This window comes from Typopeltis vanoorti, chromosome 22, assembly GCF_054136105.1.
Source record: "Typopeltis vanoorti isolate ZY-2024b chromosome 22, IOZ_Tvanoo_1.0, whole genome shotgun sequence".
Lineage (NCBI taxonomy): Eukaryota > Metazoa > Arthropoda > Arachnida > Uropygi > Thelyphonidae > Typopeltis > Typopeltis vanoorti.
Window position 1 is genome coordinate 41,770,907 of NC_143570.1, and position 22,937 is coordinate 41,793,843.

At 35.0% G+C, this 22,937-nt stretch overlaps 1 protein-coding gene across 1 annotated transcript in view; it reads left to right on the forward strand.

Moving 5' to 3' along the window:
- The window catches only part of vg (transcription factor vestigial), an 84,478-nt gene extending 61,837 nt beyond the window's left edge, over positions 1 to 22,641 (forward strand). Inside the window, exons 4-5 of the mRNA XM_090412205.1 lie at positions 1,820 to 1,910; positions 21,629 to 22,641. Of these exons, the coding sequence (XP_090268331.1) occupies positions 1,820 to 1,887 (68 nt within the window). The 3' untranslated portion in view covers positions 1,888 to 1,910; positions 21,629 to 22,641. The remainder of the gene's footprint in view (positions 1 to 1,819; positions 1,911 to 21,628) is intronic.
- Positions 22,642 to 22,937: the final 296 nt, after the last annotated feature.

Genomic DNA, 22,937 nt, shown 5'->3' on the forward strand with positions numbered 1-22,937 from the left:
CTCCAAACATCAAACCCCTGAACCTAAGAATTATGATTACTCCACTAAAGAATAGGTTTACTTCTAAGTGATATTTGAAATTCAATGTTACTCTTACAGTTCCATTGGGGACTTAGTTTTAAAAAAATACTTTTGAAGTAGGAAGCCAGAGAACTAAACTAGTAAAAGTATCTTAAAGTTCATAATGCAGGTCTTAGACGGATGGAAACGATAAAAACGTCAAATATGCGAACGTTATTTTTTCTACCTAGAAATAAAACAATTATAACCGTGAAATGTTGCGCCTTGTAGGTATGCCTTGAAAATCACCGCGACAAGGTAGCGGAGATCTACGGCGATTGCCAAGAAAGTTAATATTTTGGAAGCGGTGCACATGTTCGTTCGCGCATAGAATTATGGGACAACGAGTGCCATTGTTAATTGCTGAAAAACAATAATAAAAAAAGATGTTTGAGTGACACATCAAACATACCCACCGAAAGCACTGAAAATAAAGAAATTGTTCTTTCCACACACACCACTCGCTGAGACCTTAACGAGTGGGTGGTTATAGACAACAACCTGCTTGTGGATGCAGAATTTAGATGGTGGCATGTGGATGATATCCAACAATGTGGAAATTGGAAGAAGAATCGGAGGAAAATAAACCTGGCAAAGTGATCGGCCGAGACGATCCTGCATTTTATTTGATGCACGGGAACTTTTGGCGGTGCTCCAACGCTAAAACGATTCAAATTATCATTTATATTAGTCTGAAGACCAAATTCGATTGTAATACCAATCATTATCAACCTTTAATTAGGTCCTCATCAACCTAATAATTATTGAAGTGCTTTGCTGTAAATATGACTCCTCTGCGTAGCAGGCATATTGCGAGAGATGATTTTTTTTAGGAAAAATGGCTGAAATGTATCAGTTGCTCATCAGTTGTTTTCCACACCACTCTTTGGGCCTGTTCTCAATAGATTTCGCATGTTCTAGCCTTCTGAGAATATTGCGATGCATATGCACCCTTATGTTCTACTATGTTAATTGTAATATTGATAAAAATAAGCGTTAATTGCAAAAAATTGAAAAGACTGTACTTCGACCACTAGCTTAATTTCTTTTTTATGAATTAACATTAAATTTTAGAATAGGATTAGAAGTGAAAAAGTATTCTATATAAATTCTATTAATAATTAAAAGGTGTATTTTAAAAAAAACTACTTATATCTTTCAACTATTTGAATTAGCAGTAAATTTTGAAGAAGTCATTTAACATAAAACTATACTTTGTATTCTATACAAATCTAAACTTTCTTGCATTATATCCGACTTTTGAATCAGTCTTACATTAAAATGAAAGATAGGACTGTGGCTCGGTTTATACATTTTGTGCTTTATTGATCTATACACTGAACATACGGTGAAATTGCCCTTCAATACAATTATTAGAAGAAATAACATGTTTTTATATGACGTGAATATTTTTTATTTTATTGGACGACAGTTATGCTTTTTGTACTGAAAAAAAAAATAATTTGTTCATAGAATTACCACTTATCTAAAAACGGTAGACATTTTGAATCTACCACTGTTGTTGATTGCGATGTGGTCAATAATTCAAGTGTTCAAACAAATAATAATGATGACGATAATGAACAAAAAGAGCTTTATTATTTATCCTTAAGTATTATAAATGTATGTGTTTGACTTTAATTTGCATAGAGCAGTAAAACTATCCACATTTATTTTAATTTATATTATATATATATATTTTATTATCGACATCTTAGTTTTTCTTTTTTGTTTTTCTATGTCTTTTGTTCTGGCTCAGATACTGGCAACGGCGACTACATGTATGAAATGTACAAGCTACAAGCGATGCCTCGTTCGTACCGGTGATTGCCACCTCCAACACCCAATCAGTATGTCGATATATTTTATATCTTTGGTGCCTCTTAGGGTGGTGGCTGGTTGACGTAACACTAACACGCATGCTCTATGGGCTTGTAGATTAGGGATTGCAGTGCAATGTTTTATACGTAAAAGCAATGAAAAACTCTTCTAACCTACAGTATTACTAACCAATTAAAAAAAACTCTAGTGGCGCAAGATCATTAATATCATTACAATTAAGTAATGATATTAAAAACTTAATATTAACTATTAAGTTAATAACAGAACTTTATTATTTATAGCTGTTTATTGCATAAATAGATAATTATGTAAAGGTCTAAAAGAAACCCTTTAGACATTTACATGCGTATTATACTTTAAATTACTGAAATCTGGTACACCGAAACATAGACTAAATCTACCAGATTTTTTCTATACTTCAGTGACTTCATATTACCTACATTTAAAAATATTTTTTTTTTTACATTTATTTAAATTATTTATTAAAATAAAATGTATGTATTTTAACCTTACGTTTTTTTTTTATTTGGCTATTAAATATCACTGGATCCATAATATCCTCTATTTTCATATTGTATTCTATATTCATCTATTAGATCATCGTTATGAAATCCTTCCTTGCCTCCTGTTGGTTTTCTTTTTATGTTCTTTGGCATCTGCTCCACATGTGTTGAGATTATTTTATTCTTTCCATGTCGTATCTTCAATAGTCAGCGTTTGCTGGCTGTAGTCTCTTGATTGACAGCTCTTAGTATTTTGTCATCTGTTTACGTTCATCTCCAACTGGGCCTGAAGAAGTCATTTCTCACTTATTTCAGTTAGATTTAAACTTAGAAAAAGATTGAAGAAAGTTAAGTCAAGAAAAACAATTCTTACAATTAGCTAGAGAAATGTGCGCTGTCTACAGATTATTATCTGATGAGATTTGTTTTCTGTAAACAAACTGTCTTTAAAAAAAACTTTTTTTAGCAGTAACTTATTACTGACTGGGATCTACTGTAACATCATTAGAGTATAAATAATTATTCAAACGATCTGTTAATTTCAGAACTTGATTTTATATTACTTTTTTTTTTTTTTTGTAAGAGGTGAGAGTATTTTCGTGTGTTTTTGTTATCTGAGATCTAATTTCTGATAAAAACAGCTTGGAGACTTTTAGTGAGATCTAAAATTCCTTTCTTCTTTATCTTGGAATTTTATACAAGTCCTTTGTTACAAAGCGTTCGTTGATTGCGGTTCCTTTTGTCCGAGAGCATTTTTGGCAACTGTATGTCATATCCACTGCTAGAAGTGAGGTTACTTCAATTCTACAGTTTTTTTTAAAAAAATCTAATCATGGCATTTCTCGCTTTCACAGTGCTGCGACTCTTTTGAAAGACAGTTAACCTTGGCCCAAGGTTGTTAATGTCTTTGAATTCAATGAATCACTTCCAGGTTAAAAAAAAAAACTTTGCTTTTATTTTGGTAAGTTTCTTTACCATTCATTCAGATTTCTTTGAAATTTTCTCTCTCTCAATATTCGATTGATTACTTTTCTCGATTAAGTCTTAAAAAATAGTTTTCTTTAACTGTTTATTTTATTATACTCTTTTCATTTTTCCAGTGTGTCAGCTGTCTTTTATTTTGTATAATATTAGTTGATTTTCATGTCTCTGATCAAATATTTACATCACTTTACTTAATTCACATACAGATCTTATATAACGAAAAGACTAAATACTGGATGATTTTTACACAAAAATCCTTAATTTATAATATTATTTTTAGAATTAGTTTCATATTTTAGAAAATAAGCTGTTTTGGAAATTAAAATGGTATATTGCAAATACACCATAATGTAGAATCATGTTCTTATCTACAAAAGATCTGCGAAAATATCTCAGTTTGCCTGAAGGACTTCCAGGTTAACAAATGGCAATGTTGTAGCCAATGAAGTTTTAACTGAGGCTCCGATATTGCCGTTACCCAGCCATGACTAGAGCTTTTTCGCTCAATAATACCCCATCCACACAGATATTCTTCATTCAGATGACGGGATAAAGAGTCAAGGACTCAGTCCATCGCCCAGTTCTTTTAAGAACTTTAAGAACTCAGTTTGCCTGAGGATGATTCTGGATGCCCCTTGGTTCTTAAGAAACATCCAGATCCATAGAGAAGTTAGTATCCCTTATATCTCTTCCTTTCTCATAAATCTAGCTGAGAAGTTCTTTACCAAGACAAGTAACCATCCAAACCCGTTAATCAAGGAAGCCTCGGAATATAATGAAGAAGAAATCAACAAATATATATAAAAGACCAAAATCTATTTCAAGTTCAGCTGAACACAACTAACTTCACTTCCCTCAATGGGCGAGCATATAGCTCACAAACACTCCATTCAAAGTTCTTCCATTACAAGACAAAGGGGAATATGAAAAGCAATTTTGCTTCACCCATCTAGCCAGAAATGTTAATGTTATGTTAAATCTCAGTTGGCGGATTATGGGGAATACGAAACCCTGGGAGAGTAATGGATGGTAATGCTGTGGCCAATGAAGATCGACTATTGCTGTTACCCTCCTGCCATGATCAGATCTTTAATAGCTCATAACACCTTATCCGTACATTGTCCTCTACAGATAACGGGGAAGATGAAAAGCATTCTTGCTTCGCCCCTTTAAACCAGTCCTTATAAGGACTAAATCTCAGTTTATATTTATGCTTCATAAATATCCACTTTAACATTTCCATTTCCAGTTTACTTCATAAATATAAGGACTAAATCTCAGTTTATTTATACTTCATAAATATCCACTTTAATATTTCCATTTCCAGTATCATGATGTAAAACTTCTCATGAGGATTGGTCTTCATGGAACAGTATACTTTAATTTATACTTGAACAAATTCAAAGTGTTGTGTGAAAAGGAGACGACTTGAAGACAGGAAAATGAATTCCAGCATGATATATGATATTAAAAACAGGAATTCAAGATAACATAAAAAGCCAGTCTGGTGAGAAACAATTGAAAAGGCCAAAACTTGACAAAGTAAGCATGGAAGCCATGAAGAATACATAAAGAATCTTTCGTCTAGAAGTGCAAAAACGTAGCTACAGAAATTAAGTACGAATATATCAATCCAGCTGTTTCACCATTCTTCACTTGGCCGAGTTCAACTCCACATCAACAATATCTGCAACCGTCAAGAGGTGCATTTTGGGGTGAAATGTCGTATGGCCTTATTTCAAAGCATATTTCTTCAAGTCGTCAAATCCTTACAAAACAAATAACTAGAACAGATAAAATAAGCAAACTCATATACTAAATAAATCGGTTAAAACAATGAAATTATTTAAACCTAAATACGTTTTCCCAAAAAGAGCACTGATGTGCTATCTTGCGACCTTTCTTATGTGGCTCTGTTTATATTAAAATGTCATGGAATATTTTGAGGTCTTGTTAACACTTTCATGTTTCCAGTTTTCGTTTAAAAAATTGGCAAGATAACTTATGATTTTTCTTTTCCTTATCAGTCTAGTACACAAAATGATTTCCATATCATTCGATGTTCTGACAAATTTTCAAACGTTTTTTATTCCATAGGGATTAGAATATTCGAATTGTTTGATCATAAAAACAAAAAATCTATTTCAGTCGGTGGGCTCTGAATGCAATAAAATTTATTGGTCGTTAATAGCTTTCTTTCTTTTTTTTTTTTTTTGAAATTTTTCTTGGCTAATATTCATAATTAGTTTTTGACGCAAGGTACACATACTGTGTTTTTGCTTTATTAAGCAGTTGGTTGTATAATTTTTTTTTTTTTTGATAATTAGACGGGGAAAATAGTTTATATACTTATTCTAATGAATCCCCATTAGCTGGAAGTGCATTAAGTGGGTTCTTCCTATATACACAAAACCCTTTAAAGTGTAAGATATTTATTTTCCATTGTGACCAACCGTTGCAAAATAAAAATGGAAGTAACATTCTGATTAATCACAGCTTCCATTGCAATCTTTACTTTTGCAGTTGGAAACTTTTAGTTGCATTTCAGAACACGAATTCCTAGTATGTTTTACAATTACAGAAACTATTCGGATTTCGAAGTAGCTACTTTCACTACTTGAATCATTCTAAAAGAGCACTGGATGCCAAGACCGTTTTCTGGGGCTTATTTTGTGAACCAGTTTGGCTTTCCATTCACCAAGGATGCTTAATACTTATAATTCAATCACGTTGTCAGATCAGTTTGTTTTAGTTACAAATTCATTTTAATATTTTTACGCACTGCACTCACTCGTAATACTTAATTTCACTTAATAGTCAATGATTAGCCATTCTTAAGAATTCTGCATAGGTATTAAACTGAAGAAAATTTACACCTTCAGTTTTTGGATTTTTTTAATTTTTTTATTGCGTTGTCTACGCAAATAAGGTCACATAATGTGACTTTTCAATTTATTTATGACTTTTATTTATGATTTTAAAATCAGATTGTATTTAAAAAATTAATATAAACTGGGTCACCGGCATTGGAATAATATATATTTGCTAATATCTAAATTAACCAATTGTTAAGTATTTCAACCACGTGCCAATGGACTCGCTGAAGATTAGCACGTTTGTTGCATTCACAGTGACGCTATTTCTAACTTTCATCCCACGAGGTGGAGGATATCTATTATTATTCAGACTTAAAAAACACAAATTCTGTTTTTCAAGATAAAAATATTGCACTATTCAACTGTTTATTTTAAACAGAATACCAATTATATTTTATTCACACTTCAATTAATAGAGAGATCTTATTTGCTTGCTTACTGAGTGCAAGTCTAATACATTAATACGCTGCAGTCATCTATATTTTTACCTTTCTTAAGAGCCTGCGTAATCTCTTAATAACGTTTGTGATACCACGCCGACAGAAGAAAAATCTAGGTTCGATTCTAATTAACGACTAGGGAAACATTTTCAAGCCCTATTTTTTATTTTTTTTTCAGTCGATTCTAAAGTTATTGTCTACGACGCGAAAAGGGCTTTTCAGTTGAAGATGAGTTAGCCGGTATCTTACGATAATAGGATTTTTTCCTTCCTTAAAGTTTTAAACTGGCCTGACTGCCCGAGCAGACGGCGTATCCACTCCCCATTCAATGTTATGTTGGTGTTTTTAAGTGGGGAGATGAATTTCTTCCCCCGATGTGAGATTGGCACTCCGATGATGACCTTTTATGGATAAATTGCAGTAAAAATGACCACAAATTAAGAAACGATTTGAAAGGTCAGGATAACTGACGGATTGTGAGCGGAGAATCCTGAGTTTATTTATGCCATCTCGATCAGAAAATATCAATGCGATGTTGTCTGTAGGGTAACTTGAATGGCTACTTACGATCTCATTCAAAGTTATATTTGCGTGCGTGCTCAGGTTGCTCCTTTTTTCAAATCTGGGAGATATTTCAGTTGGGTAAATGCTCATATGAAAAGTTCATTACGAGAACACTCTGCTTTCAGCTTGGACGAGGCTGAGAAATGTTTTCCTATTCAGGGGATGGCGTGAAAATCGACGAAGGAATTAATTTTTTTATGAGTAAAACACGATCTCTACGATTTCATTGCCATGTTTTAACGAAATGTTCCGATTCGTATACACACAGTGTAAAAATCAGGGTCACATGTATGACCCTGATTTTTATCTATGTAAAACTTGAAACTGAGTTACGTCCCTTAAAAGAAGTAAATTATAGAAGATCAAAAAATAGTTAAGTATCTTTACGTATTATAAATGAAAGATCAATTGCATTTTTTCCAAGATATATCTCCAAACGAACTATTAGAACAAGCTAAGAAAATATTAAATCAGTCTTGCATCATCATCTGGAAATTACTTTACCCCTGAACTGCAACTTACAATCCAAGAAGTTTCCATTACTTCTTATACTGAAATAAATGCAGAATAATGTTTTTTTTCTAAAAGCAGAAATCTTGAGTAGCATTCAAAATGAACCATTAAGACAGTCATAGCGATATTAAAAATACCCTTGGAGAATGGGTTATAATATTGAAATTATTTTTATGGTTAGTCCCAAATGTTTGCTGTTTTTTCCTCTGAAATCAATACCTATTTTCTCATCCATAATTCCACTAGCTATCTACACAAAGCATAGAATTAACATGACTTCCACTTAAATGAAATGTTGAAGTCGCAAAACTAGTAGCAACATCATTATTCAAAAGAGCCCACTTATGGGACATCTGTTTGGATTTTCGACAACTGGAAAAAAAAATGACGCATTCTGGCTAGAGTCAAAAGGAACACTGATTTGGAAAACAGAATTATATATAAATCCATTCATATATAAATAGAATGTGAATTTTCCTTATTATTAGTCAAGGCCTTCTCTGTACAAGACACGATAGTTTTTTTTTTTTTTTTTTTTTAAGATAAGAGAAGTTAAAGAGTGACGGGTTCTAGTGAGCTGTGTTTGGAATTGATCCAGATGTACACTGCCAACTGAGTTAAAACAAGAGATGGCTGCCTGAAATTAACCATGACACTTAAAGCAATAAAAGAGTCTTATAGAACAGGGAATTTGTCACGGTTAACTTTTTACTAATTAGATAGTAGTAGCTAAGGTTACCGAATTTCAAATACGCCGTTTCAGAATATGCAAAATAATTCGACATTTAATAATATGGCGCATCATCAGCTGCAAAAATCATTATAGAAATTTGAGGCGATAAAGGAGTAGAACATTATGTGTAAAGAAGACACAAACCACTGAATTGTATTCCACTAAAATTGACACACAAAGCATGTGCATTAATTGATCATCAAAACTGTTGAATTGCACAAGAATAATGAAAGTTCTCTCTTCTGTTTTCATGTGATTATCACATCTTCCGTAATATCATATTATAATGTTCATTTGTATGAGAAGTTTTTTCCCCTCACTATTTGCAATCGGTCGGGCTTTAAAATAACACTCTTGCTAATTTTATATCTTTTTAACAAGCAGTGTTATCTGTCAACATCTCTCTTCCTCCTCCTATTTTTTTCCCCTCACATTTCTTAAGTTTTCTTTCAGCGTTATCCTTTACATCTTATTCTCTTTGTCTACATGCCGATCTGTAGATTCCCTTCTTCCCTGTCTGTTGTGCTATAGCTGTGAAAGTACTCGGTTTTCGTTCTACGACGCAGCGCATGTCATGTTCTTCGCCAGAATTAAATTCCGGACATACAGTGTAGCATCTGCCAGTGTCAACGAGTAAAGAGAACCCTGTGACAATTTGGCCAGTATTTCCTTCCAGAGAAAGGTTTTAGTCAGTACGGAAGAAAAATGCAACTAATTTAAATATTTAGTTTGTCAAGGAAAGATAAGTGCACTGTGTTTTCAACGTACTATCTTCAAACGATACCCAGAAACACAAAAGATAGAATCTCTCAATTTACATGGGATATTGACATAGGATAAAAACTTTTAAATGGTGTTAGAAATATTATCTATAAATAAGAATATAACATCTAGTTCTTTAGAGATTGATAGCAGATTATTAAATAACATTATGAAATGCAATATTTAGTTATATTTTATTATATTTTTTATTTATGAAACTAAGTGTAAACTGATAGAAAGCATGTATGATGTTTATTATTAACAATGTAATGAAAATGCTCAGTATAGCATTTCCCTTCTCTGTCTTCATTTTTTTTTTTTTTTGCATATATTTGTCAGATACTGACATCTAAAAGGCTCATACAAACGAATGCGCTTCTAAAAGCTGTTTTGAGCTTGGCAAATTTTTTTTTTTTTTTTTTTCGTGTGCAAACTATACGAGTCGGCGTCTTCTTAGGTCGCAGTATCATCCTGTACGGCTCACATGACACGATTGGGCGATTAGATTTGAATGCCTCGCCTGTCTATTGCGTCACTTTATGAATAGTGTCTGCCGTAGGTCATATGGTGCTCTGGAATCGGCTGGCAACGAAACTAACCCATTTAAAATAACCGCTTTTTAATTTCAGGGTTAACTGGGGTTGTATATTTAGTGGGGGAAGGAATGCGGAGTTGGCGAAGCGTGTAATGTATTAACTGGCTAACGTCAGTGAGGTATTCATCAACATTGAAAGGAGGTCCTTGAGTTCGGATTACTTGAAATTGGGCATCCGTTAGATTAATATGAATGTCATCTACTTAATATTATTCATTCATTTCCGACATGCTCAGACTAACGATCACTCAATCTATTTTTGCCGCTTATCAGGCAAAGAAAAAAACGAATATCAGATTATAAATTCGGAGACATGTTACATTGCTTCACCTTTATGAGGAATTTTGATCAACGGCCCATCAACATTAATACTAGCTTTATGCTAAAGGACCGCGCTGGCTTAATTCAATTTCATTGAGTAAGGGTTAGATATATTTCAGTATTATCAGCAATTTTTTTCGTGAAGAACAAGAACCGTTTTCGCTATAAATTAGAACATACTCCCTTTAATATTATATATTTCTTGACTTCCATAACGCGGTTTCAATGTTTCGGTTAGTGACGCGATACCTTATATAAAAGGTTTTTGAAATGAATGTAAGTTACCCAGTATTATACGGGAGTGGAAAGCTCCCCCCCCCCAAAAAAAAAATCGTTAATATGCATCTACAGACATAATATACCTACCCTTAGGGATTCAGCAGTATTTCTCAACGTGGGGCATACGCCCCACAGGGGGACAATTTGAATATTTTGGGGAACAATTAGAAAATGTACATGTACATATTTATATTATACTTTTTCAGAACTTGGCTGACTATTATACTAGGGGGGGGCATCAAAATCTTTGAGACGTTGAGGTCGGCATGATCCAAAAAAGGTTGAGAAACACTCAACCTATTGCCTTAGGGGATCAGTAAAGGAATGGTAAGCGGACTGTGTTAAATATCTGTAAACCAAAGTTCTTCCCTTTAGGACATAGTACGTCACTCGAATGTCATACTTGAATTCCCTCTGTGGAGGGAATTCAAATTTATTAATTTTTTTAATTTTTTTAAATTAATTTTAAGCACAATATACTTTATATTTAATTGTTCAGTAGTATATCATAATTTGATACAATTTCTTACTCGCGAGTCGTAGACTTAGCTATGACCTTAGAGGTTATCAATGTGAATCAAAACGCATTTAGGTAATAACTATCTTAAACACATAAGAGAAGGCAACAGACTCCCCCCAAGGGAGCGTGAGCTCTAATTGTAGTGATTACGTATAGTTACTTAGGGAAGCCAACATCTCTAATATAGGAAGCCCTAATGGACGTAATTTCGCGTGAGTAAACCCATTGTCTGCTTTAAAAAATGAATGTAATAAAATGGATGAAAGCATGTATCCACTTATAAGAAATTTACATCGACAATTAAATTTAGAAGAAAAGTATCAAAATTAAAAATTACGTTTTATGTATAAAAACATCTAAGTTTTATTAGCTCATTTTATTATATTTGGTTTTTGAATCATTCACACGTGCAGTTAAATCTGCGTGTTCTCATAAATTAAAGTTCTAAAATTTAAACTTTTTATTTTTTTGACTGGACAGTTTCCTTCGATTATGCATGATATATCGCCGAATCGTAACCATCAGAGTAAGAAGAAGAATGAAACACATTCTTCTGGGGCCACATGTGGCCCGTTTTTCCGGGGCCGTAAAACGAAATATCTGGTTATTAGTGTAAGGAATTCTAATCCATTAATCTGATAAAAAATACCGAGATAAATCAAAAAGAACATTAATCATTGTTCCATTTTAAAAATAATATTTTATTCTCCATATTCTGATATCTTATCCCTTGGAAATGATTTTGTTTTCTTATGTTTTTATGCATGCTCTTTCTAATTCTGCTTAAGGAGTGTTTTTTAACCGTTGGAGTATCTTGTCGAGCACTTTTTCCGTTCCAATTTTGCAACTCGGTTTCTTTTTCTCATCTGGGTTTTTATAATCTCAGCTTTCTTTAGTATCGAACAGCGCGATCCTGTTTCAAGCGTATTCTTTAACATTTCCACTTTTTGTCGTTCATTCTCTGAATGTTTCTCTCTCTTTTTTCCTTCGTTGTGAAGTTCCTTACTTAAAATTGTAACGTTTACAGAGGCCGAGGGGATAGAATTACTGTTTATACACAGAAAACAGCAACTATTCTCGTGCTTCGTTGGTTTGTGCGCGTGATTTTTGGGAAGAGAAACGAGTAATGAAACGTTACAATCCTCGCGATATTCATTTCAAATTGTGTGGGAGAGGATGCTAAAAGACTAGTTTCCGTAAGATGATCGTACTTCATTTCTGTTGCTTTTATTCTTCCGATCAGTGAACACGAGGGTGCATTTCTAGTTGCCGTAGAAGCACTTACTCAGATTGAATCTTAATGTGTGATGTAAAATTATGAAGAAGATTCAACTTTAATCCCATCTAAAGTGAAACCCCGGGAAGAATGAGACCTGCTTGCTTTATAATGAGAAAAAAAAAAAAAAACCTTTTTACAGTTTGTGGAATAACTGTAAAAACGTGTTTTTAAGCAACCCTGTGGTTAAACAAGTTGAGACTAATCCTAGTTTCTGGCTTTGTTATCCCGGACCAAATATTGATGTCTGTTTACATCAATTAAGACACATAACTAAGAAAGAAATGGTAGCTTCACATTTTAAAACATTCTTTCTTCGACACTACCGTTCACGTTTCTTCAACAGATTAATAACATGTTTTATATATCATATCCGTTAGACGAAAAATTGCAAGACTCACAGCACATCAGTTCAGTGTATTGACAAGAGAGAAAGAGGAAATAAAGGATAAGTTAAACAGCTAAATCTAGAACAGTGAGAATTTGTTGTGGAGAAGACAGAGTGAGGAAGATTGTTCCAAAAAAAAAAAAAAAATGTTAGATGATTGAAAGAGAAGGTTTCGTTGAGTTTGAATCTGGACAGTAAACGGATGATGACCAGCAACATTTTTGGAAGAAAGTGGATGGAGAGCAGTGTCTATGAACATAGCTAAAGTAGAAACAAAGTCTCTCTCACACACACACACACACACACACACACACACACACACACACACACACACACACACACACACACACACATACATGAAGAGAGTAGTAAAGCCGGCGTATTATGTCTGTTAATTTCGTATGTTCGTCTGGATGGCTTGAACACTTTCTTGTGAAAAACTGAACTGAGCTACGGCGTCTCTCCTATGAGAAGTCATCATCTGATCGGATCCCCCGCCCCTTTCTGGGAATGACTTACGCCTATAGGGGAACTGAAGCGAGATCTTTCTTGGGAGAACTAACACAGACCGTATTCTGGTAGCACTGAAGTTCACATGGTTTTTCTCATCCCACTGAAGATTAACAAGAAAATCAGGGTTCAGGACATTAGGTGTGGAAGATCTTCAGGCTTCTAATGATAGATCACTACAAGATTTGTCAAATGTGGAGGAGGAACGGAGTGTAGTTTCTGGAGACGGTGAGAAAAGATCCTATTCTCGTGTTTTCTTCATATTCCCTTATCCACACGTATAAAAAGAACTTCCTCTCCTCACTGCGCTCTGAGGAGACGAAGCCATCAACCATGATGCAGAGTGAACGAACAGAAAGGAAGGTGGCGAACCAACTGCAAAGAGTAGACGGCAGCCCGTAAAGATGGCAGTTTGGGAAGCAGTCCTCTATGCAAGACCCATTGGGATGCTTTGAAATGTCAACAGCGACCACGTGATATTGTTACATACCAGTGCTAACACGGCCCAACAACTTATCAATGCAAGGGAATAATCCCTTAAATGAATGAAATACCTACCTCAAGAGATCAAAAAAAACTATGAAACAATCAGGTGCCTATAAATGTTTGCAAAATCCTAAATTTAGAGATGTTTTATAGTTGATTTCAGCATTAACGCGTTTAAGACAATTTTCGGGTTTATTTAACAGCGAAATATAATTCGTAAGAAATACTAGTCAATTAATCCTGTTTTTTCTCAGTCATACGTTTTGCACATAAAGGCAATCTGTAAAACTAGGATTGTCTTTCTTGTCAGTAATGATTGCATGGCTAATAATGTGATGAAATCCGTCCTAAAGAGAAATGTGGGGATCACCCACCCCCACATTTCTCTTTGGGACGGAACTTAATTTGAATGTTTTTTTATATAGGATCTCGATGGACTTCTACTCGGCTATGAAATATTTTAACGTCTTATTTTGATTGAATGGGATCGCTTTTGTCTAGAAAAAAAAAAAAGAAGTTTTATGCCACGATATCTGATATATCTACACCAACGCCTGTCATCAGGAGTCAAAACAATGACTTAAGACTACTCGATATCATCGCTCCAGCTGAAGTGATTTTTGAAACAAGATTCTATATTTATAAAATTATAGCTCTAAATGTTACAATTTCACACTGTAATATTTAATAACTGTTAGAATTTCATGCTTTACTTCTTAATCTAATACACATGAAAATATCGTCAGGTGCTTAGGTTTTGTGAATACAAAAATCACGAACACATTCTCAAACACAACATACCGAAGAACAGTATATTTCCAGAGTTTCCAGATCCCCCATGCGATTTGAGAGAAATTATGCGTCAATTGATTTATGACAATAAATCGTTTACAATATATTAATATTTATCCTAGGCTTGTATGTGTTCAGTAACTTTAAAAAAGAGGCAGACAAATCTACGAGAAAGGAATGTGGGAAAATATATAGTTAGCTATAAATATCTTTAATCTCGTGTCTTGAACAGACAACTTAAAATGATGTATGAAGAGAAAATAGTCGATACTAAGTTTCATAGAGCATATTTCTAACTTGACCTTGTGCTTAGACAGCGAGAGAAAATGTATAAGAGCTGCCATCTGTCGGACTCATTGTAACTTCATAGGAAAGGGAGATGATTTTACATTTCGAACATCCAAAATTGTTGATAAATCTCCAAGCTTCAGTTGTATAGTTGATATTTCTCCACTGCATGCAACACGTGGATTTTTAAGTAGGTGAGCTCATCTGTTAGATTCATTTTTGACCGTGGGCTTTATTATTATTTTTTTTTAAATTAAATTTTGTATTTCGTCACGGTTGCTCAAATTGTCAGTTTTGGCTTTAATCGGATTGTTTCGTTTAATTTTTTTTCACGAAAAAATATTTGGAATGAAACAAAATTATGTTACAAATGACAATAAAAATCGTCTTCAATTCGCGGCTCTGGATTCAATTGTGATCATGATAACTGACGTCACTAAAACGTAAGAATTATTTTGCTATTGTTCATTTTAACGAGTCCTGATTTTTGCTGATTAACAACAGTGAATGGTTAAGTCGTAGTGAGCCTCCATAGCTCAGTCTATTTTGACAATCCCGTCTAGGATGAGAAAAACCTTCAAGTCCCTTTCAAATTGAAGGCGAGTTTGTCATACAGAGGCAGAAATGTTTTATCCTCCTAGAAACTCGGGATCGTAAACCGGCCAGAACACGAGCAATATACAGACATAGGACCCCACGGGAACAGGATTAACCATTCTATTCTGTTCGGATTTGATTTCGAACGCCTGCATGGTACGGTGTAGGTGTACACTTATCTTCCTTAATGCCTTCTTTGTATAACAAAACAGCATTTTTTTATAAATATCCACCCACCGGGCTAAGGATTTTTTAATCTTTTTTTTTTGTTTTACATAATTCAAAAACCTTGCTTGAGAGATCAAACACTGCGTTTTTTTTAAGCCACTTCAGGTCTCCAATAAGTGGAGCGATGGTCTCAAATCGGGCCATGAAATTCATTTCCCACCGAAAGACAACTATATACATCCATGCCCACGGCGGCGAACCTGCAGCCTGTTGGTGGGACAGCAGATACGCGCATCGCTCGGCCAAACCAGGCCACTGGCCTGGTTGGCCGAGCGATGTCTCTGCATAAATTCTCGGTATCGGTTGTTTTTTCCAACTCTGAAAACTTTCATTATAATCACAATAAATTCAGATCAGGGGGTTCATAAATGTTCTAAGTTATTAAAAGATAGGCATGAAACAAATCTTTGATTTTTTTAAAAAATAAGACTTCTGCTGGGGAGAATGCGTTTTCTTCAAGGACATCTAAGGGAGAACTTAAACTTAGGATTTGAATTCGGGTGTATGGGGCCCGCCCTAAGAGGGAAATGCAGGACCTATAAATCCACGCTCATCCATCTTATGAGTTGTCCAGCAATGCATCATAATGTGTTATCTTGTCGAAAGTATTCGTGTTTAATTCCGATGTTATCACAACTCCAAATGTCTTCGGTAGCTTTCTTGAGGATTAAAAAAAAAAAAAAGACGAGAGGAAAGATTTTAGTAGTGAATTCTTAGAATATGATGCGAAAGCAATGCCCATGTGGACCGTCATTCGGGTCTCAGACGGGGAAAAAAGTTGGTGGGTGATGCGGGGCCTCAACCTCCAGTTACTATGCTTTGTTTCATGTCGCTTGCTTAGTGTGGGATTCAATAAGCTTTTAGAGATGTTAGATTGTGATATAACTTATACTGTACATCACAATCTGACTCCAGATTTCCTCAGCTTTTATTATTGTGAATTGTATTGATTTATAGGATCCTGCATTACTGACTCCAAGTAATATTAGTATTTCAGGAATGTATGCCATAATCGTTATCACCTGTAAGATACTGAGAAGGCATCTCATAAATGTAGTCCCCTAGCAACAGTACTATCATATATCGAGATCTTGAACAATTCTATTGCACTTATCTCCATCGATACAGAAATATTACAGCATGGTAGATAGACGAACAGAATATTTAAGTACAGATTACTTAAGTACAAATGGAATATTGTTAAAAACTTCTAAAAAGAACTGGGCGATGGACTGAGTCCTTGACTCATTATCCCGTCATCTGAATGAAGAAAATCTGTGTGGATGGGTGTTATTACTGAGCTAAAAGCGCTAGTATGGCGGGTAACGGCAATAGCTGAGCTTCAGTTAAAACTTGATTGGCTACAGCATTGCTATTTGTTACCCTGGAAGACCTAAAAAGGACTGGGATCTCCTCGTCTTCCCGAATATTGTTAAATCCTTATAGTCCTTTATATAAGGACTGGCTTAAAGGGGCGAAGCAAGAATGCTTTTCATCTTCCTCGTTATATGTAGAGAACAGTGTAGGGATAAGGTGTTATTTGAGCTATTAAAGCTCTGATCATGGCAGGAGGGTAACAGCAATAGCCGAGTCTCAGTTTAGAACTTCATTGGCTACAGCATTGCCATCCATTACCCTCCCAGGGTTTATGTCCAGACAAATACTCTATTATTAAATGTTCAGTTGGAAATACTGTGCTAGAAATACAAAAGTTATGATTTTTTCTTTAGGGTGTAGCAGCTTAGTTGAATATTTTCTTTAATCTCTTGAAAATAAAACTTTATGATAATTAAATCTAGAACTACATTTTAAATGTTATGTTGTCTTATAGAAAGATTTGATATTCTCTCTGTGTATTAAGAGCGATAAATCCATCCACGTTGGTTCGTCATTCTTCAAGCAAGCTGAGCATGTGTTGAGAAAGGCGCCTTTTCTTGTAAAAAGGTGCAAGGGGTGATTATTAGTGATAACTTTCTTAGTGTCATAGAGTGTGATGTACCCTGCCTAACAATCCACGAACACGGAAGTTTTCTTGTAAATAGCTCAGGCATGCTAATGCAACTCGACTCCGATATCAGCATTATTCAAATACTTTTCTCAACAGCGCTCCGTCGTGACGTAATCACCACGAAAATATCCCCCCATCTTTCTACACCACTGACGTTAATCGCCGTTTTTCGTCTTCACACGAATTATCGCCGACGAGCCAAATGCGCCCCTTGTATGTATGCGTGTGTGTGTGCGCGCGCGCTAGCGATGGCGTTCTTTCTTTCTTTCTCGGGGGACCAGCGCTAAAGGAGATGACGGGGAGATGTCGGGCGGTATTGTAGAAGGAAGTCAATATTGTGTTCCCCCGCCAAAAGCAGACTTTTCCGCTGCCCGATCCAATTTTCCTTCGTTTAGCCGTAAATATCCGCAGAACGAGTTCTCTGTGATCGCTCCTCGGGACTTATATTAAACGTTAGGACAGAGGTCGGCCTTCGGAAAAGGATGGGTGAAAGTCGATGCACGTGAATGCATGTCCCCTGTTTTATTGATTTGTCGGGCACACCGCGCGCTCTCTCTTCCCTCCCCCCCCCCCCCATCCACTGCCGCCTTTCTCCCTTCAACGTTCGGATCTCTACTTCCTCGTGACGCTACCTAGTCGACTGGCCGCAGTGGAAGGCTTGGTAACAAACAGCCGGCCGTAGAAAGGGCGGCAGTGATGGTAATATCACTTGCTCGATGGGCGTCGCTCTTTTTATTAGAGTTGTCTTGAATGATATGCTGGCGGTGGAAAAGAGGGGAGGAGGGGGGGAAGAGAATTGGAGAGAGAGAGGTTACCACCGCTAGCTCGCTCGCAAGTGGCGATCAACGGCCGGAAAATGGTTTGTAATAGACGCTGAACACAGAAGGATGATAGCAACCCGGCTGCGGGCGGAGTTTAGAGGACGCTCGACATGGTGAACGGAGTATGGCTGAGCGCGTTCTCGGCAGACAAGCACGCCAGAGTAGATGGCCGCCTCGTCAGTTTTATAAACGCAGTTACGGAACTTTAATTAATTACGGGAGATGTGCGGTGCCGACGACATCGAATGAGCATAATTCCATGTTTGGGAAGGAGGAGGAGGGAAACGTCGATCAATGAATTCGGGTTACAGTAAAAACTTCGGTACCTGTAGCGTGTTTTAAATAATGGTTCGTGGGAAGACAGGATCTTTTTTTTTTTAATGCTTCTTTTGTGGGGAAATTGAAGCAAGCGCAATTTTGTGAGGAAAAAAAAAAAAAAAAAAAAAGTTGTGTTTTATATATCGGAAAATCTCTCGACTGTTATTGCTTATCACTATTAATAATAACCCAAAACATCATTCGCGATCTTTATGCAATTCATTCCACTTATTTCTGCGCAGTGAATTCATTCATTCAGTTTTGCTGCATTTTTTTTTTTGTTTTTAGTTGTGTTTATAATAAAGTTACTATAACAATTGATTAACCAGAAGCTCAAAAATCTCGTGCTGTTAATAAACATCAACCGCAGCCATTATAAAAGGTTTGAGTCCCTTCTACAACGGAATTAGAACAGCAGTTGAGTGACATTTGGTTGTTCCAACCAAATGTCACTCAACCTCGTTGTAATGACCATTAAGTAACTACCGAAGAATGCAAACTCTTTAAAGCTGGTTGCCTATAGCTCCAACCTGAATTATTACAATAGATTAGGAAAGGTGGTTCCTATTCTGTCTGAGTAACACTTTAAATATTAGCAGGTAATATGATCGCTAATCCTTGAGACAAAACTAGAGAAAACTTAGCTTGTTGTCGTCAATCCCGAAACATACCAATGTAATAATGTATAGAGTTTGACCCGAATTAAAGATTGTTTAAATCAAATTCTGAGCTCAGTTTTTGATACCAGCAGGATTATCAACCAAGATATTCGTTTCAGTTTTAGTAATCATGATTATGACAGAAATAAAAATTGAAAATCGCGAAGAAGATCAATGAAAGTCGAGTTGAAATAGCTTTCCCATATTAAGAATGCAGATGATTTAATTATTTTTTTTATGTGCATGGAATGAAAATCCTGAATATGACCTGCTTATGACCTTAGCAGACAAAGTAAAACCAGTTATTCTCTTTCCATATGTGCACTAATAACTAAACTCGCTACTTTGAAACAGTCGTCTAAAATGTCTCAATATATTATTTATTTGTATTTCTACGTTTCTACAATCTTTACGTGATTAAGTTAAATTCCAATTTCCTACTATTATTCTCGAAGTTCTGCGTTAATAATAACATAACATTACTAACTTTAAAGTCATGCAAAAAATCCATTGGTGACTTACTGCTGTCCTCCTTTCAAAGCATTCCAGTGATGCTTTGAAAGGATCACTAGTCATAAATAAAACTTACGCTAGACAGAGATAGCATCCTCTTTTAATTTGATATAATGCCGAATATACTTTGTGTTTAGCTCCTACCAGCATTAAAATAATAATCTGAATAAATATGCAGGTAACTCTCGTATAACGCGGATGTTAGGTTCCATAGAACTGCTGCGTTATATATAAATCGAGTTATACGAGACTCAGATCACATAGAAAAAGTAGGGTTATGTTCCGAAATAGTTTTTTTTTTTTTATTATTATATAAACAACAATGACATATCCAACAAAAATATATTTTTATTTAATTCAGATAATTCATGTAAGATAAGAAAACATATAAACTATGAAACAAATGCATAAATGTTTTAGGCAAAATAAAATAAAGTGCATATTTTAATCGTTATCACTGTCTTCAAAATTAACATTTCGTAGATGTTCTTTATTTATGAGTGGCCGGACGTCATCATTAGTATAATTCTCATTGCATATTTCTGCGGGTTTAGTTATCAAGAAGTCAGTAATAAGACCTTGCTTACCACTATGCTGCAATTTTTTATTAAGTTAATATGGAGCCAAACAAATATCCAATTGCCTCGTGAATTTTCCGGAGTGCTCCATTGAGGGATTATTATGCGTAAAATAGCTTTCTAACTTTCTTGCCAAGTCCAATCCTTCTGCTAATTTCTTTAACGGATTCATCATAATCAGAATCTTCGGCAGAACTTCCCCGCCATTTGGTTCGACGTCATCTAGTAACTGTACCAGTCCCCCTTCATTTAAATCTATTTACTCATCAATTAATTCACCAATTTCGATTTCAACCACATCGCAAAAGCCGTCTAAGTGGCCATTACTATAAAAAATAAATTTTTACATAAACGCATTACATATTGTATGCAACTCACCAGAAAATAGTGCTCAGCTTGAGATTAACACACTTATGATTTTTAATCCGCAAAAAACGAAGGCAATTTTCAACAATAAACACTTTACACGATAAACAATTAACGTACATGCGTGCCAAAGGGTATTTTCCCTAATATAAATTCTCTTTTTCTAACTACATGCACGATGCGGGCAGACGCATAACGAAGATAAAATTTGATTTTTAAGTTTTACGGTGAAAAATATATAAAAAGATAAAGGGTTACTACAATTTGTAGGCGGTGTTATATCGAAACCGCGTTGTATAAGTACCGCGTTCAACAAGAGTTACTATAATTTGTACACCGCGTTGAATAAGTACCGCGTTATACGAGGATTACCTGTATTATGCTAGGGACTGTCCACTGGCTTCACTGATACTCACGTATTCCCCCCCCCCCGCACATTTTTCTACTTTCTAAACATCTATACAACTGACATATTTCCGGAATGGTTGGTTTGCACATTAATACTGTTGGTAGCCTGTTACGATTGATTCCGTTAGCAACTGATAAATGCCCACAATACAGAATTCCCAATAATAATCTGTTGGCACTGTATTACCATTAACATCATCCTTGTACATCATCACGGTGTCTGATAATTGAAAATAGAAAATTTAACGTAACTTATAAAAATATCAAATCTGTTTCTTTCTTAGTACAGAGTGTACTAATATTTTCTTTAATTTATATTACATTTATGAATTAATCAATTTAAAAGTCTAATGTAGTTCCTTTTTCTTTGTTTCTCTCATTTTTTTTTTTTTTTTTACAGGATTAGAAGGACAAGTTCAAGAAACAAGTAAAGATCTGTATTGGTTTTAGTAGCTTTCCAAACGAAATACAAAACTTATCCTCATTTACCGCAGAGGTTTCTATACCAAAGATGTCCGACTTCTTTCTGCACTTCAAGAAAGAACTACGAGCCAGTAAATCCTTTTTTTAGTTGCCATTCAAGAGGCACCATCTTAAACGACTCGATATTTAGGTGTTGCTTTTCTGTCGCTGCCTACTGAAAGATCCTCTTGTAGAGAAAGAAAAAAAGAAGAAGAGAAAAAAAAAGATTGATGTTACAGGACTCATCCCCCTTCTTCCCCAAAAAAGCTCTATCTCGTTCCGACTTCGAAAAAGAGCAAAGAATATAAAGAAAAACTAAAAACAGCCCTTTAAAAAAAAATCCAGGTTCTTCATAGCTGTGTTAGTTCTCATAAGTTAAAACCCGTGCTTACAAACGTCACTTCATAGTGTAAATAAGACTTTTTAGACGCAGCTTACCGTACATTGTGGCTATCCGATGTTGTCAAAACTATATCGGTTTGTGATATTTTACGAAAAATATTCCCCGTGAAGATAAATGCCAAGAAAATGTCCGGTAGCTTAGCAAGTACAGTGGACAACAATAAGAAAAACACTATTCAGGCGGGGTTTGTTTTATTTCGTTTTTTTTTTTTTTTTTTTTTTCCCGAAGGGAATCGGAAAAAATAAAAATTGTCTGCCTAAAAAGTTTGGCACCAAATGATTGTTCGTTTGCCATGTTAAGCGCTTTATTATAAACTAATTAAAATAAAATAAAAAACTTTAGATTTCTGTGTAGAACTAAAATTTCAACGATAGAATTGAAGTGTTCACCTGGTGAAAATACACACAGAGTGATGCATCGAATTAAGGTTTAAATTAAAATTTATGTGGATGCAGGAACAGCTATTTATTTCAATATGACGAAGTGTAATAAGTCAGGTGGCAGGAGCACACCATACAATTGTAGCTGGTGACACTGGCTTTTTTTTTTTCTTTTCAACTGTATTTATAAATATACTGTATATAAATAAATAAATAAATATTCTGTGAATACCTTGGACTCAATTTTATTTTAAGTATTGAACCTCTAGTGAATGGAAATATATTCTTAGTGTATCCTTTACAACTTAAAACCCCCAAGCACTTTCTAAGATGTCACATGCGCTTCCACTGCTCTGTAAAAATTACTTGTCTTTAGCTTGCGAATTGCGCGGTATTGGAAGGTTGCTTCGCGATGTACGGATTACAATCACATCGATTTTCTCATTTAAAGGCGATTAAGCATG